This window comes from Vipera berus (genome assembly GCF_964194415.1).
Source record: "Vipera berus genome assembly, chromosome: 1".
NCBI classification, from domain to species: domain Eukaryota; kingdom Metazoa; phylum Chordata; class Lepidosauria; order Squamata; family Viperidae; genus Vipera; species Vipera berus.
Window position 1 is genome coordinate 15,500,353 of NC_138202.1, and position 13,381 is coordinate 15,513,733.

The 13,381-nt window shown below is 43.2% G+C and overlaps 1 protein-coding gene across 1 annotated transcript; it reads left to right on the forward strand.

Annotated features, from left to right (window-relative positions):
* The first annotated feature begins 1,968 nt into the window (after positions 1-1,968).
* Positions 1,969-11,485, forward strand: FGF22 (fibroblast growth factor 22). Its single transcript, XM_081314495.1, has 3 exons — positions 1,969-2,253; positions 10,050-10,153; positions 11,281-11,485. The coding sequence occupies exons 1-3, from the start codon at positions 1,986-1,988 to the stop codon at positions 11,473-11,475; spliced, it is 567 nt and encodes a 188-aa protein (XP_081170621.1). The 5' UTR covers positions 1,969-1,985; the 3' UTR covers positions 11,476-11,485.
* Positions 11,486-13,381: the final 1,896 nt, after the last annotated feature.

A 13,381-nucleotide genomic window follows, 5' to 3' on the forward strand; every position in this document is an offset into this window, starting at 1 on the left:
ACATCTTAACGGCGGAGAAACACTACATACTATATGTGGATGAGCCATCCATACCAAAAGTACAAAATTGCCATTTTCAACATTTGGATATTGTTTCTTGGGACAGTGTAAATTCCATTTAGGCTTCTCTTTAAAAAATTCCTCTGCCAGGCTGATGCTGGAGGCTAACTGCAGCTTCAATCCAGGTTGCGTCAAAGCCCTGTAGCTTTTTTCTTTCTCCTCCCAGAAATGATTGCAAGCACAGCACGGGAATTTTTCCCGGGTGGTGCTCTCACCCTTCTAGGAGCAAATGGGGTCAGTGTGACCTTAAAAAAATGCGGCAGACTGGATTGGTCACATTCCAGAAAGATCGGGGTTCCTCAGCTTCCCCGCCTCCCCTTTTAAAGTGGCTCAGGAGAGAGAAATTGGGGATTTGGGTCACTGCGGTGCTCCGAGGTGTGAAACTGAGAGCCGTGATGCAGGGTCACATTGCAAAGTTGTCATAAATGACTCCATCTCGGCTCCCACTTGCAAGGTAGAGATACTAGCAAAACTACAGAAGTCTTGCTATTTTCTCTTAGTTTGTCTTGGTCTCAGCCTGAAATAAAAGAACACCAGCATCTGATTCTAAATGCAGAATTTGTCAAGCTACCCTCAAACCCCTCCCACCCGCCCCTGCCCCCCCCGTGCCCCAATACAGATAGCAAAATAATGAAGCCGTTTATTAATGGATGCCTTGATATTCTTCTTTCCCCCAGGCACATAAAGCAGCATAAATATGCCTACAACAATCCTGTGAGGAAGGTTAGGCTGAGAGATTGATTGAGGAAAAATCTGATTGAGCTCATTTGCATGTGAAATCTAATTCACTCATCACATTAAGTCAGGCTTTGGTTAATCGGAGTATATTGAATAATCCACAATTGCTTATGCTGACACAACACATTAAACCATAATTCGTAATTACAGGCAGCTCTCAAGAACCGTAATGGAGCCTGCCCATCATGGTCATAGGTCATGACAGTCATCACCCATGTGTGACTGACCTTTTTTTGTGGTGGTCACTAACTCTTATTTGAAAAGAAAATGTCGGTCCAAAGAGATCCATTGTGGTTTGTTTCAGGAGGCTCTTCTAACATTTGGATCGTCCATATTCTGCTCATGGTATGTTTTTTTTTTAAAAAAAACCTAATCCTCTTGCAAAAATGGCTTAGCTTAGACCGTTTTTAGAGAACCCCTCCATCAGAAAGCAGAGGAGCAGACTTTGATGCACTGCAGTTAGCTGGAATCCTACAGCAGTGCTTCTCAACACACGCTGGCTGGGGAATTCTGGGAGTTGAAGTCCATCCGGGTTAACATTGGCAAGGTTGAGATACACGGTTCTGCAGTAATTGCATCTGTACCATTCACATTCATCCTTGCCTATAAGCTATGATTCCGAAAGAGTCCTATGAATGGAAGATACTCACACTTGGCTCCGCCTTTGGGTTTAGCTATTGGTTGGAGGCAGGTTCAGTCACACACCCCTTCTGGCGAGCAGGAGGAAACAAACATAGGTGTGCATTTTTCTTCTTATGTCAGTATTAAAACCGGCTAGCATGAGGTAGCACCTTCACGCCTCTCTCCGGCACAGCTGATTCAGCTGTCAGGATCCTCTTAGCCCTTCCCTGGAGCCCCTAAACTGATCTCCGCTGGAAAGCTGGGCTAAAATCACAACTTGACCATCGGAGGCAACTGTACAACCCCCTGAATGTTTGATGCTCTTCCTGTTTGCACCTGCTGAGAACTTTGACCGGACGACTGACCAGCCACCCCAACCAGCCTCCTGCCTATTTTGACAAAGACTTTCCACCATGGCCCCAGATGGAAGAGGCTCCTTGTGGTGATGGCCCTAAGACCTGTGGATTTATTCTGAGCTCCTCGCCAGCTGACACCCTGAAGCCACATGGTTCTCTTTGCCCCTCTGGAAGCTGAAGAGATTCTCCTGGCACACGGCTTAGAGGGCCATGGGTTGGTGGAACCCACTAACCAGCTGGACTTTTGGCTTCTCCTTGATGACCCTCCTGTGGGCCACATCAGCCAGGGAACCCAGAGACTCAGTTCGGCAAATAGATATCACGTGTCCCTGGCCAGATGTTCACCGGCACGCACGGAGCTACCACCACCTGGAAGGTGACGTGCGCTGGCGGCGTCTCTATTCCTCCAATCATTTCTTCCTACGCATTGGCGGTGATGGCAAAGTCGAAGGGACGCGGCGGAAAGAGAGCCTGAACAGTAAGTCGTAGTCAGCTTTCCCCAAACCCGGTACCCAACAGGGTGTATTGGACTACAGCTTCCATCACTCACACCCCCAACCAAAGATATTTGATGTTGGGAAATAACTGGGTACTTTACCAAGAATCCCTCTCTGTTACTCAGATGGAAAATCTTCCTACTCCTCCTTGAGCATTAGACACGTATTCTTGTTTAACATGATATCACTGGCAGATTTTATCAAAGAAGTGTTCTCTGACAAGCTTGGTACAATTTCAGTGGTTCAGGAAGTTGTGAAAGAAATGAAACCTGGAAAGTCTGTCAGATTTTTAGAGACTAATTGTGAGTGATTACTCATCAGTGAGGTCTGTCTGCATGACCTCAACTGTCCTGTTGTTACTGTCACAGTTTTTTGTATTGTAATATTAAAACAGCAACTATGGTTCTATTATTCTAAGTGGTTTTCTTGTACACTGCAGAGGGTTAGACTAGACCAGGGGTAGGCAACCTTGGCTCTTTTATGACTTGTGGACTTCAACACCCAGGATTCCTGTCAAGCATGGTTGGTTCAGGAATTCTGGCTATTAAAGTCCACAAGTCTTAAAAGAGCTGAGATTGCCCACCCCCTGGATTAGAGGATCCTTTTTGGACCCTTACAGCACCACTCTTGTATGTCTTTTGTGATTCTACAGGTGGTCCTAGGCTTACCACTATAACCATGAGCCTGGAATCGTGGTTGTAAATTGTATTGGTTATTAAGCGGGTCACCATGTGACAGCGCCCAATTTTACAATATTTTTCTGGCAGTTGTTAAGTGAATGCCATGATCATAAACCAAATGCCATGGTCATTAAGTGCATGCAGCTGTCATCAAATAAATAAATGAAGGAAGGAAGGAAGGAAGGAAGGAAAGAAAGAAAGAAAGAAAGAGAGAGAAAGAAAGAAAGAAAGAAAGAAAGAAAGAAAGAAAGAAAGAAAGAAAGAAAGAAAGAAAGAAAGAAAGAAAGAAAGAAAGAAAGAAAGAAAGAAAGAAAGAAAGAAAGAAAGAAAAAGAAAGATCCATTATCTGCAATGGGCATTTTTTTTTTTGCTAGAAATCAGAAATAAATGCTTTCTGGGGGGAAAAAAGTAAAGTGTGGTCACATGATTATGGGACACTGAAACAGATGTAAATCTGGGCCAGTCGCTGAATGCCCAAAGTGTGATCATGTGACTACAGAGGGGGCGGCCATCAGAACTTCGAATCCAGGTTGTACGTAGCTCTGGTGAGGTCTGTCGTAACTTTGAATGGTTGCTAAGGGACCGGCTGTAAATCAAGGAATGCCTGTATTCATAATAGGGTCTATTTCTAGAAGGAGGAAGTTCCTGCTTCAGTCCAGCTCCTACTCCTGCTTCCCAACGCATCTGTTTCTTTAGCTGCATAGTTCCGGGTCCATCCTCTCTCTACACAAATGACATCTCAGCCAGTCTTGGCCTCCTTGGGCTGTGCTTTGCCCTTTGGGCAGAAAAGCATCCTGTGTCTCCTAGTGATGCTTTTCAGTCAGCTGTCCTACCAGCTGCAAATGCCCAAGGAAGGTGGCACACATAAAAGCATGAAATTAGGTATCTGTGGATTGTAAACCTCTTACAGTGCGAATTGAACCAAGTATTCTTTCAACACTGCTTTGGATTTGGGGTTCTTGCAGACCGGAGTGTAACACCATCAGTCAAGCAAGACGTCCTCCCCCTCTCCATGCAACCACAATTGCACCAGAACCCAAATTTCCTCCTGTTTCAGGTGTAAACTACTGGGCAAAACAGGAAGAAGCTGGCATAATTGCACTTATCTGGCAATAGCCTTGTAAGAGCACCGTATGGAGGAGTATCTTCTCTCTCTCTCTCCCTTGATGGATCCACCAGGGCCCATGGCTAGCCAAAGAGGGCCCCTCCCCCCGGTCCAGATCTCAACATCTCTGGGCACATCACAATTATGTATTCTGTGGCATTTTGAATATTTTTGCTTATTATATTTGCGCAAGTGGAGGACCAGGAGACTATGGAAGAATGAGAGGACTTGAGTCCTCATGGTCACTCGTGCCTTGTTTTTTTCCCATCTGGATTATTACCATATGCTCTACATGGGACAGCCCTTGAAGACCACCCCCCACCCCACCCCCCGGAAATTACAACTGATCCAGAATGCAGTAGTGTGTGGACCTCTTATGTTCACCCATTTTTACTCTCCTATTGTGCGAGCTGTACTGTCTCCTAGTTGCTTTCTAAGTGCAATTCAAAGATGCTGGTTGTCACATTTAAAGCCCTACATTGGTATCTTCCCGTCGCGCTAGATCGGATGAGATGGGCACACTTCCCTGAAAAATCGCCATCTAGTGGGACCTAGGAAGCATGTCTTTTCCGCTGGGAGAAAAAAAATGAGCTGTCGAGGGCATCCTAGGAGATGGATCAATGTGCTGGATTTTTAAGGGTTTTATTTTATTTTATTTTATTTTATTTTATTTTATTTTATTTTATTTTATTGCTATAAACTGCCCAGAGTTGTTTAAAGCTGGGCAGTCAAACAACTCTTTTAAATTAAAAATAGATAAGTGTGACATGGCAATGAAAATTTTAAAACAATGCGAGCCCCTTCATTTCAACTCTGATTCTCAAGTTTTAAGTGTAATGCAATTCTTAGACATTAATTCCCCAGGCAGGCAAAAAAATCACCATGTCTGTTCGGACCCAAATGGATTGAATGATTTTTTCCCCATGCCAGTCTATTTTAACTGAAACGTCTTTTCAAAATTGTTTCCTCCGCTTAAGATCATTCCCCTGAGGATTTTTGTTTTTTTGCTCTGAAACCGAAAACTGCTTAAAACCAGCAGCAGAGATCTTGCAAGTTGTAGAGCAGATAGTCCTTCGTTGGTTTCTTAATAGGTTTTTTTCCATGATAGTTGTATTACATAGGAAAAGCAAAACATGCATCTAATTTTAACTGAAATTTATTTTTTGTTCTTGCTTTACTCACTCCTCTGGAGGAAGGCTCCAGGGAAAAAAAGAAGTCAGTTATGCCTCTCAGATCAAATTAAAAAACCCCAACACTTATGAATTGCTTGTTAGCAAAATTTATTTTCTCCTACAGTATTTCCTTATTAGTAAAATCTATCATTTACAGAAATTCAGTTAAGGTAAGTTAGGAATTTATTTATGAAATTTCTATGCCTCCCATCTCGCTCTGCAAAGCAGAGTCCTCTTGAGGTTTTAGGGGGGGAAATTTAAATTAAATTTAAATTAAGAAAATTTTAGGAAACATTCCTCCTGAGGTTCCTGAGGAGACATATCAAAGATGAGAATTGAACATTGGGGTTTTTAAGTGATGAAGCTAATAAAAGTCAAATTATAAGCTTGGGCTTGAAGAGTGACTAGGAGGATGACGAGGGAAGTGGCAGGCACTCCAGGTTGTACACTTGTGTGTCTACAGGTAGTCCTCAACTTACAACAGTTCGTTTAGTGACTGTCCAAAGTTACAACGGAACTGAAAAAAGTGACTTATGACTGTTTTTCATACTTGTGACCGTTGCAGCATCCCCAAAATTCAGTCCCTTGACAACTGACTCATATTTATGACACTTGCAGTGTCCTGGCGTCATGTGATAACTTTGTGCGACCTTCTGACAAGCAAAATCAACGGGGAAGCTAGATTCACTGCAAAGTTACTAATAACAACTGCCCTGAGTTACTTAACAAGGAAGGTTGTAAAATGGGGCAAAACTCACTTAACAAATGTCTCGCTTAGCCACAGAAATTTTGGGCTGTTGTGTTCAGAAGTTGAGGAAAACATGTACCGTAAACCTGCTCAAGCTTTACGTAAGTCATTGGGCAAAATGTCTACTTGCTGGCAGGACTTAATCCAGGCCCTTCCGGGTGTGTTTTGGGCATTCCTGGAAGGCCCTGGATATTTGAAAGCCACTTCGACAAAGCCTCCGACTTTTGAAGCCATTCCAAGTTACTCAAGACGGGAGCTTTGAATGGGACACAAATTGCTGGTTCTACAGAAGCAGAAGGAAGTCATGTTTAAACTAACTCTATGGCTGACAGGCATGAAAAACCAGGCCAAACTGGCACAGAAGTATGGAACTTTTTCCAACTTTTTTTCTGCTTGGAAACCGCCTCTGGATTTTGTGCTTGAGATGGGAAAAAAAAATATGAAAGTTTGACTTGGGGTTTTGCTAATTAGATAAGTTTGTTGTTATAGAAATGGCTAGTATATATTAGCATGTAAAGGTTAAAAGTTGAGACTGCAGTTATCTTATTCCACCATGCTAAAGAGTCGGAAGTCAATGCTTCTCTTTCTTTTCCCCTCTTTACCTTATATTTTTCCCCTTTCCTTTTTCCCCCCTCCCCATTTCCATTTTCTTTTGTATTTTATATCTTGATAAATGTAATATTTTTTTTTAAAAAAAAGTATGGAACTTTTGATCTTGTCAGTCCACGGCTGAGTTTTCACAATATAGAAAGCTGTAAATCTAGGCTAAGAAAATGTAATTTAGTTTCATCCTAATTTTAGTTAATTCTGCTTAACCAGGTTTGTTAAATTAATTCATTTTGGGGCTTGTAGAATGCACGGAACAGATTGTGTGAATGTAGCTATGTTTTTACTTGGCCTAGTTTAAGGGTGTTGTATGCACAGAGCTGTTTATGGAAAACTTAACATACCACTCTGTGCCCAGACAGATATTTTGGCACAATGTGGTGGCCTGGTTTACTCCACCTGAAGTGTTCCACAATACATTCCAATGCTCCTCTGTGGGTAGAGGGATCCAGCATTTCAACCTCAGTCAGGCTTTACCCAACAAGCAAGACTGGAACCGGTAGGCAAGCTCACAAGAAATTCTGATAAATAATCTTTATTAAGGAAAGTTAGGAGGTCCTCTGAAAGAATCCCAAGATAATAATAATAATAATAATAATAATAATAATAATAATAATAATAATAATAATAATAATAATAATAATAATAATAATAATAATAATAAAGTTGGAAGGGACCTTGGAGGTCATCTAGTCCAACCCCCTGCTCAGGCAGGAAACCTTATACCATTTCAGACAAATGGCTGTCCGGTCTCTTCTTAAAAACACTTCCAGTGTTGGAGCATTCACCACTCCTGGAGGCAGGTTGTTCCACTGGTTAATTGTTCTAACTGTCAGGAAGTTTCTCCTTAGTTCTAGGTTGCTTCTCTCCTTGACTAGTTTCCATCCGTTGCTTCTTGTCCTGCCTTCAGGTGCTTTGGAGAATAGCTTGACTCCCTCTTCTTTGGGGCAGCCCCTGAGATATTGGAACGCTGCTATCATGTCACCCCTCACCCTTCTCTTCATTAGACTACACATACCCAATTCCAGCAACCGTTCCCTATATGTTTTAGCCTCCAGCCCCCTAATCATCTTTGTTGCTCTTCTCTGTACCCTTTCTAGAGTCTCGACATCTTTTTTACATCGTGGTGACCAAAACTAGATGCAGTATTCCAGGTGTGGCCTTACCAAAGCATTGTAAAGATGGAAAGGTCTTATCTGAGAGCATCAGTCTTTAAAGCAGGACTGCCCAACCTTGGCAACTGTAAAGATCTCTAGACTTCAGCTTCAACCCAGGCTGGCTGGGGAATTTTAGGAGTTGAAGTTCACAGATCCTAAAATTGCCAAGATTGGACATCCCTGTTTTAAAGTCTCTCATATCTCTGCTTCCTGCCCTAGCTAATGAGCTGTTTGAGCCCCCACCACCACCACCTCTTTTAAGCCAGCTTTCCTCTTTCCATCTTTCTCTTGTTTAGGCAATGATTAGATTAGATTTGCAACTAATTTTTCACTGTGTGAAAACTAACCTTCAGTATTCGAGGTTCTGCAACCCACAGTGCTCACAATTAGGATAAGAACTTTTTCATTTCAGATTTGGGGGTCACTCTCACCTTACCTGCTTCTTTGTCTTGAGATCGTTGGGGAACCCTTAAAGGCAACTTAGAACCATGCAGGAAAAACTTAATCCAAATGTCTGCAGTCTTTGCTCACGTTTGAGCTTAAAACTTAACAAAACGCAAATTGTATACCTTGAACATGCCTTTTTTTGTTGCGTTGTTCTCCTCACTTTATATTTTTCTTACCCCTTTAGTTTAACGTGGGGCCTAATGAAGAATTGTAGAAAACCGCAAAAGTGGCACTCTGGGCTGAGCTCTTGAATTAACCCACCGAAAAGGACGCCTCTATCTAAGATAATGGTTCCCAACCTTTTCTTTGCCACATATCCCTAGGAAATGTTTCATTAATGTTTGCATTCCCAAGAAAAGTAATTGTGACTTGTGATTTGTCATTAAGGGACATAGAATAACAGAATAGCAGAGTTGGAAAGGGACTTTGCAGGGCTTCTAGTTCAATATCCTGCTCAAGCAGGAGACCCTATACCAGGGGTCTTCAAACTTGGCCCTTCTATGACTTGTGGACTTCAACTCCCAGAATTCCTCAGGCAGGCATACCATTTCAGATAGATGATTGTCCAATCTCTTATTAAAACTTTCAGGGTTGGAGCACCCACAACTTCTGGAGGCAAGTTCTATCCAAGTCCCGCTGATTAATTGTTCTGTCATGGAAATTTCTCTTTAGTTCTAAGTTGGGTCTCTCCTTAATAAGAAACTCTTTTGTCACACACACCCTGAAATTCCATCCCACAGGATGATCAGTCCAGATTGGGAAACCCTGGTTCTAAGACATGACATCACCATGGGGCCCTTGGCACAAATTCACATGATCAGAAAGCCCCTAGTTATTATCTATGTCACTGAGGCTGGTGATAACTGGGAACCCTACTGCCTAATGCATTTCCTTTTTCCAAGCCTGACTTTTTTAGGCTGCGTGGAAAAGTTTCTATCAGAAACTCCCTGACTAAATGAGCCTCATCATCTGGTTTGTGCACTGTGAACAATGGTTTGCTTGACCATAATTGAATAAACCACCATTGACTGACTTTGCATAATGAAACAAGCACTCCCCACACACCCCGTTGAGGTTGGGGCTTGCATGGTTCTGCAATCAGTCAGTCCTTTTAAGAAGTGTATATGTTTTTGAGCTTCTGTTATTGAAAAACTGAACTGTGCCTCAGAGACCGTCTTCGCGCATTTTAAGTGTACCCTACAAGCATATAATGACTTTGGAGTACTTGGTGGTCTCTGAGCTTGGTTGTTTGCTTGCAGACGTTTCGGTACCCAACTAGACAAAGCATCATCAGTGCAAACTCCACACTCCCTGGCACTGATGATGTTACCTAATTGGGTAATGAAACATCTGCAAGAAAACGATCAAGGTCAGAGAGCACCAAGAACTCCACAGTTTGACCTGGTGCTACATATATTCTCTTCTATTGGAATGTCTTTTGAATCGAGGACCCGATTTAAGCCTTGAGAAATATGCTACAATGGGCATGAAGTGAGTAATTCAAAGCAGAAAGGGGTATATCCTGAGTAAAACAGTATATCTCTAAAATCCCATCTTCTTGTTTTTATAAGTTGATCTAATTTATCAGTTGATCCCTAGGCGCTTATATTCTCCAGGTGTAAAACTGCTACATTAAAATTAAACTTCCTTATTGAAAATTGGAACAAAAGCTTGGGAAGGTGGGTGGTACAACTTCAATACATTAGGACTAGGACATGTGCAAGCAAACATGTACACACACACAAATTTGCTTATTAGAAGCAGCTGCTGGTTGTTTTAGCCACAGGCTTTGTTGCTAATAGCTTTGGAAGGTCCTTGATTTGTGTTAATAGGCCATGCCCTCTTTGCTATTTCCACCCCAGGCATTGTGGAGATCCGTTCTGTACAGGTGGGAACCGTGGCCATTCGATCCATCCACAGTGGATTCTACTTGGCAATGAACCGAAAAGGAAAAGTCTATGGAACGGTAAGTGGAATTGCATGCCTTTTGGGGGCAAAGGGGAATCATAGGTCATCCTTGACTTAGAACCACAATTGGACCAGAGTTTCCATTGCTAAGCAAGGTGGTTTCTAAGTGAGTCGTGCCTGATTTTACCACCTTTTTGCCATGGTTGTTAACTGAATCACTGCCATTTGTTAAGTGAATCATACCATTGTTAAGTGAATCCAGCTTGCCCCATTATCTTTGTTTGTTTAAAGCCAGCTGGAAAGGTCACAAATTGTGATCCCCTCAGCTCAAGAGCCAGGGATAGTGAAAGTTCTGCGCGAGGAATGGGAAGACTTGGGTTGAGTCTCAGCAACTGGCTGAACTCGTGTCCAGTGTTTCTCAACCTTGTATGAACTTCAATTACAAGAATTCCCCAGCCAACGTGCTAGAATAATGAAATCCCTAGAGCAGGGGTGTCAAACTCAATTTCACTGAGGGCCGCATCAGCATTGTGGTTGCCCTCAGGGGGCCGGGTGGGTATGGCCTCGGTGGGTGTGGCCTACTGAGTTGGCGTGGCTAGAGTGCGTATGGCCTACTGGGTGGGCGTGGCCAGCTCTACATCGTTCGCATCAAGTGTGCCTATGGTGGCCTGGGCAGGAGTGGGACAGATCTGAGGGTCTCTGGCAGAAGGAGGGTCTCTGGGCCAGGGCCAAGGCAGTGGGGGCCATTCCCTCACTGTTTCCAGGATGGCTTCGCGGGCCGCATGAAACCACTTCGCGGGCCGGATCTGGCCCCCGGGCCTTGTGTTTGACATGTCTGCCCTAGAGATTTAGATCCATGACATTGATTGCTAATAGATAGATAGAGAGAGAGAGAGAGAGAGAGAGAGAGAGAGACAGACAGACAGACAGACAGACAGACAGACAGACAGACAGACACAAAGTGGGATAAAGGCTACGGAAATCACTTTCTTTCAGGTAGCCCTACTTCACAGAGTAACTGTGAGAGAGATAAAATAGAGGTGATCCCCACAGAAGCTACCTTGAGCCCAAAGGCAAGAGAAATCTAATAAGAAGCCAGATTTTCAGTTCTGCCTTTCCTTCGCAAGCCCACTCAGTGAAATCTTTGTTGTTGTTGTTTCTCTCATCCCCACCGGTCCGTTGTAGAAAGCATACAGCCCCAACTGCAAGTTCAAGGAACGTATTGAAGAGAATGGCTACAATACCTACGCCTCTTTCCATTGGCACCACGAAGGGCAACCAATGTTCCTCTCCCTCAACAGCAAAGGACTGCCACGACGAGGGACAAAGACCCGCTGGCAACATCTCTCTACCCATTTCCTGCCAATGCTCGTCTCATGATGGAGGAACACTCTGGACTACTTGCTCAACTGTACACTACTATTTTTTTTTCTTTTTACGATCCCTGTAATCCCTTAATTCAGGGTAGAGTCGGGACAACTGAATGGAGCTGAGCATTTACTGGCCAGATGCCCTTCTTGAAGCCTATGTGGAGTTTGCAGCAGATATTTTTCCCTTTGTTCCCTGAGAAACATCCGTCACTACCTAGGATTGAACTCTCAACCTTCCGAGTGGGAGGCAAGCATCTTCAACCACTAGGCCACCACGCTGCTCAACCATGCACTACTATATTATGTATTTAAGAATTGTTTGGGGGGGCAGTGGGGAGGATATATTTATTTTTTGTAAAAAAAAAAATAAGAAAATGAAGGAAAAGCAGCTTGGAATTCAACAGAATAAAGACCATTAGGAAAGACGAAAGGTGTTAAAACATATTTGCTTTCTCTTCACTATGTATTTTACCTTTCTGCCTTCTTGAATCTGTGAGCAAAATTAATCTTGAGGGACTACCGAAGCTGGCTGGCAGTAGAGCAGCTTCCTTTTCCCTGGAAATGCCCCACCCCCGTCCCAGGGTGGAGGTCCAGTCTGCTGCCTGCTAGGCGTAGAGAATCCAAAGGCTCAAGTCTCCCTGCCTGCTTTGATCATCAACGCAAAAGTTGACAATCTTGGCAGCCAGCAACTATGAGTCTGGGGAGGGTGATGCAGAATGAGTGGGGTTGCATCACATCTGTGGGCAGGAGTAGGATTTTCTGGTTTTGCATGATCTGGGTAAAGCACATGGGAAGAAGTGTCTGGCTGTTTGTCTATATCATCTGTCTGTCTGTCCCTATCTATCCATCCCAAATTTGCCCACCTTAAGATGCGTAGACTTCAACTCCCCAAATCTCCCAGCCAGCATGGAAGTAAGTGTCTCTCTGTATCTATCATCTGTCTGTCTTCATCTATCCCTAACATCTATCCATCCCAAATTTGCCCATCTTTTGCTGCCCAAAATCCCCCAGCCAGCATGCTAGCAAGCTAGGGAAAACACTCCAACTGAAACAGTAGCATCCATTTTGAACATTTGTGATTGTAGGGATTGTGCAAAAAAAAAAAAGCATCAGATAATAGGTGATAGAAAAATAATGGAAGAGAGGGCAGAAGTCCATTTTGGCTTAATCTTCCACCCTACCAAAGTAAGCTATTATTCCAAGAGTAGCAAGAAGGTGCCCCAACTCTCTTTTGAATCCAAAAGCACAAGATATTTAATTGCCTGGAAAGGAGAAGGCCTTCCCAGTCACCTCCCATTAGGCTCAGTCAGAAAAAGTCCAGCATGCTTTTTGAGCAGTTTGAACTAATATAGCAAAACCTTTACAACATTAAGAGGCGTGGATTTCAATTCCCAGAATTCCCTAATCAACACTGATCTGGACTCTTTGGAGGCTCAGTCTCTTAAACTTCAACTCATTAGCGCAATTATGATTGAAATAATGCTGTGTGGCATTTACACTGGCCGACCTCAAAATGTCAACCAGTCCTAATGAGGCCACCACAAAGCCTCCAAAATGTAGACTGGGAAGTAAAATATATCAACACAGAGAAAATGGAAGTGACCAAAAGGTCTTTCGTGTCATTTCTAGAAAACAAAGGAAACACAACAGGAGACGCATCTGAGGGAGACATCATTTTTTTGGTGTCACCAAATTTTGATCACGTGACCGTGGGGATGTTGCAGCAGTCATAAGCATGGAAAAATGGTCATTAAGTCCCTTTTCTCAGTGCCACTGTAACTTTGTACAGTTAGTAAACCAATGGTTAAGCCAGGGGTCTTCAAACTTGGCCCTTTTATGACTTGTGGACTTCAACTCCCAGAATTCCTCAGCCAGCTTGGCTGGCTGAGGAATTCTGGGAGTTGAAGTCCACAAGT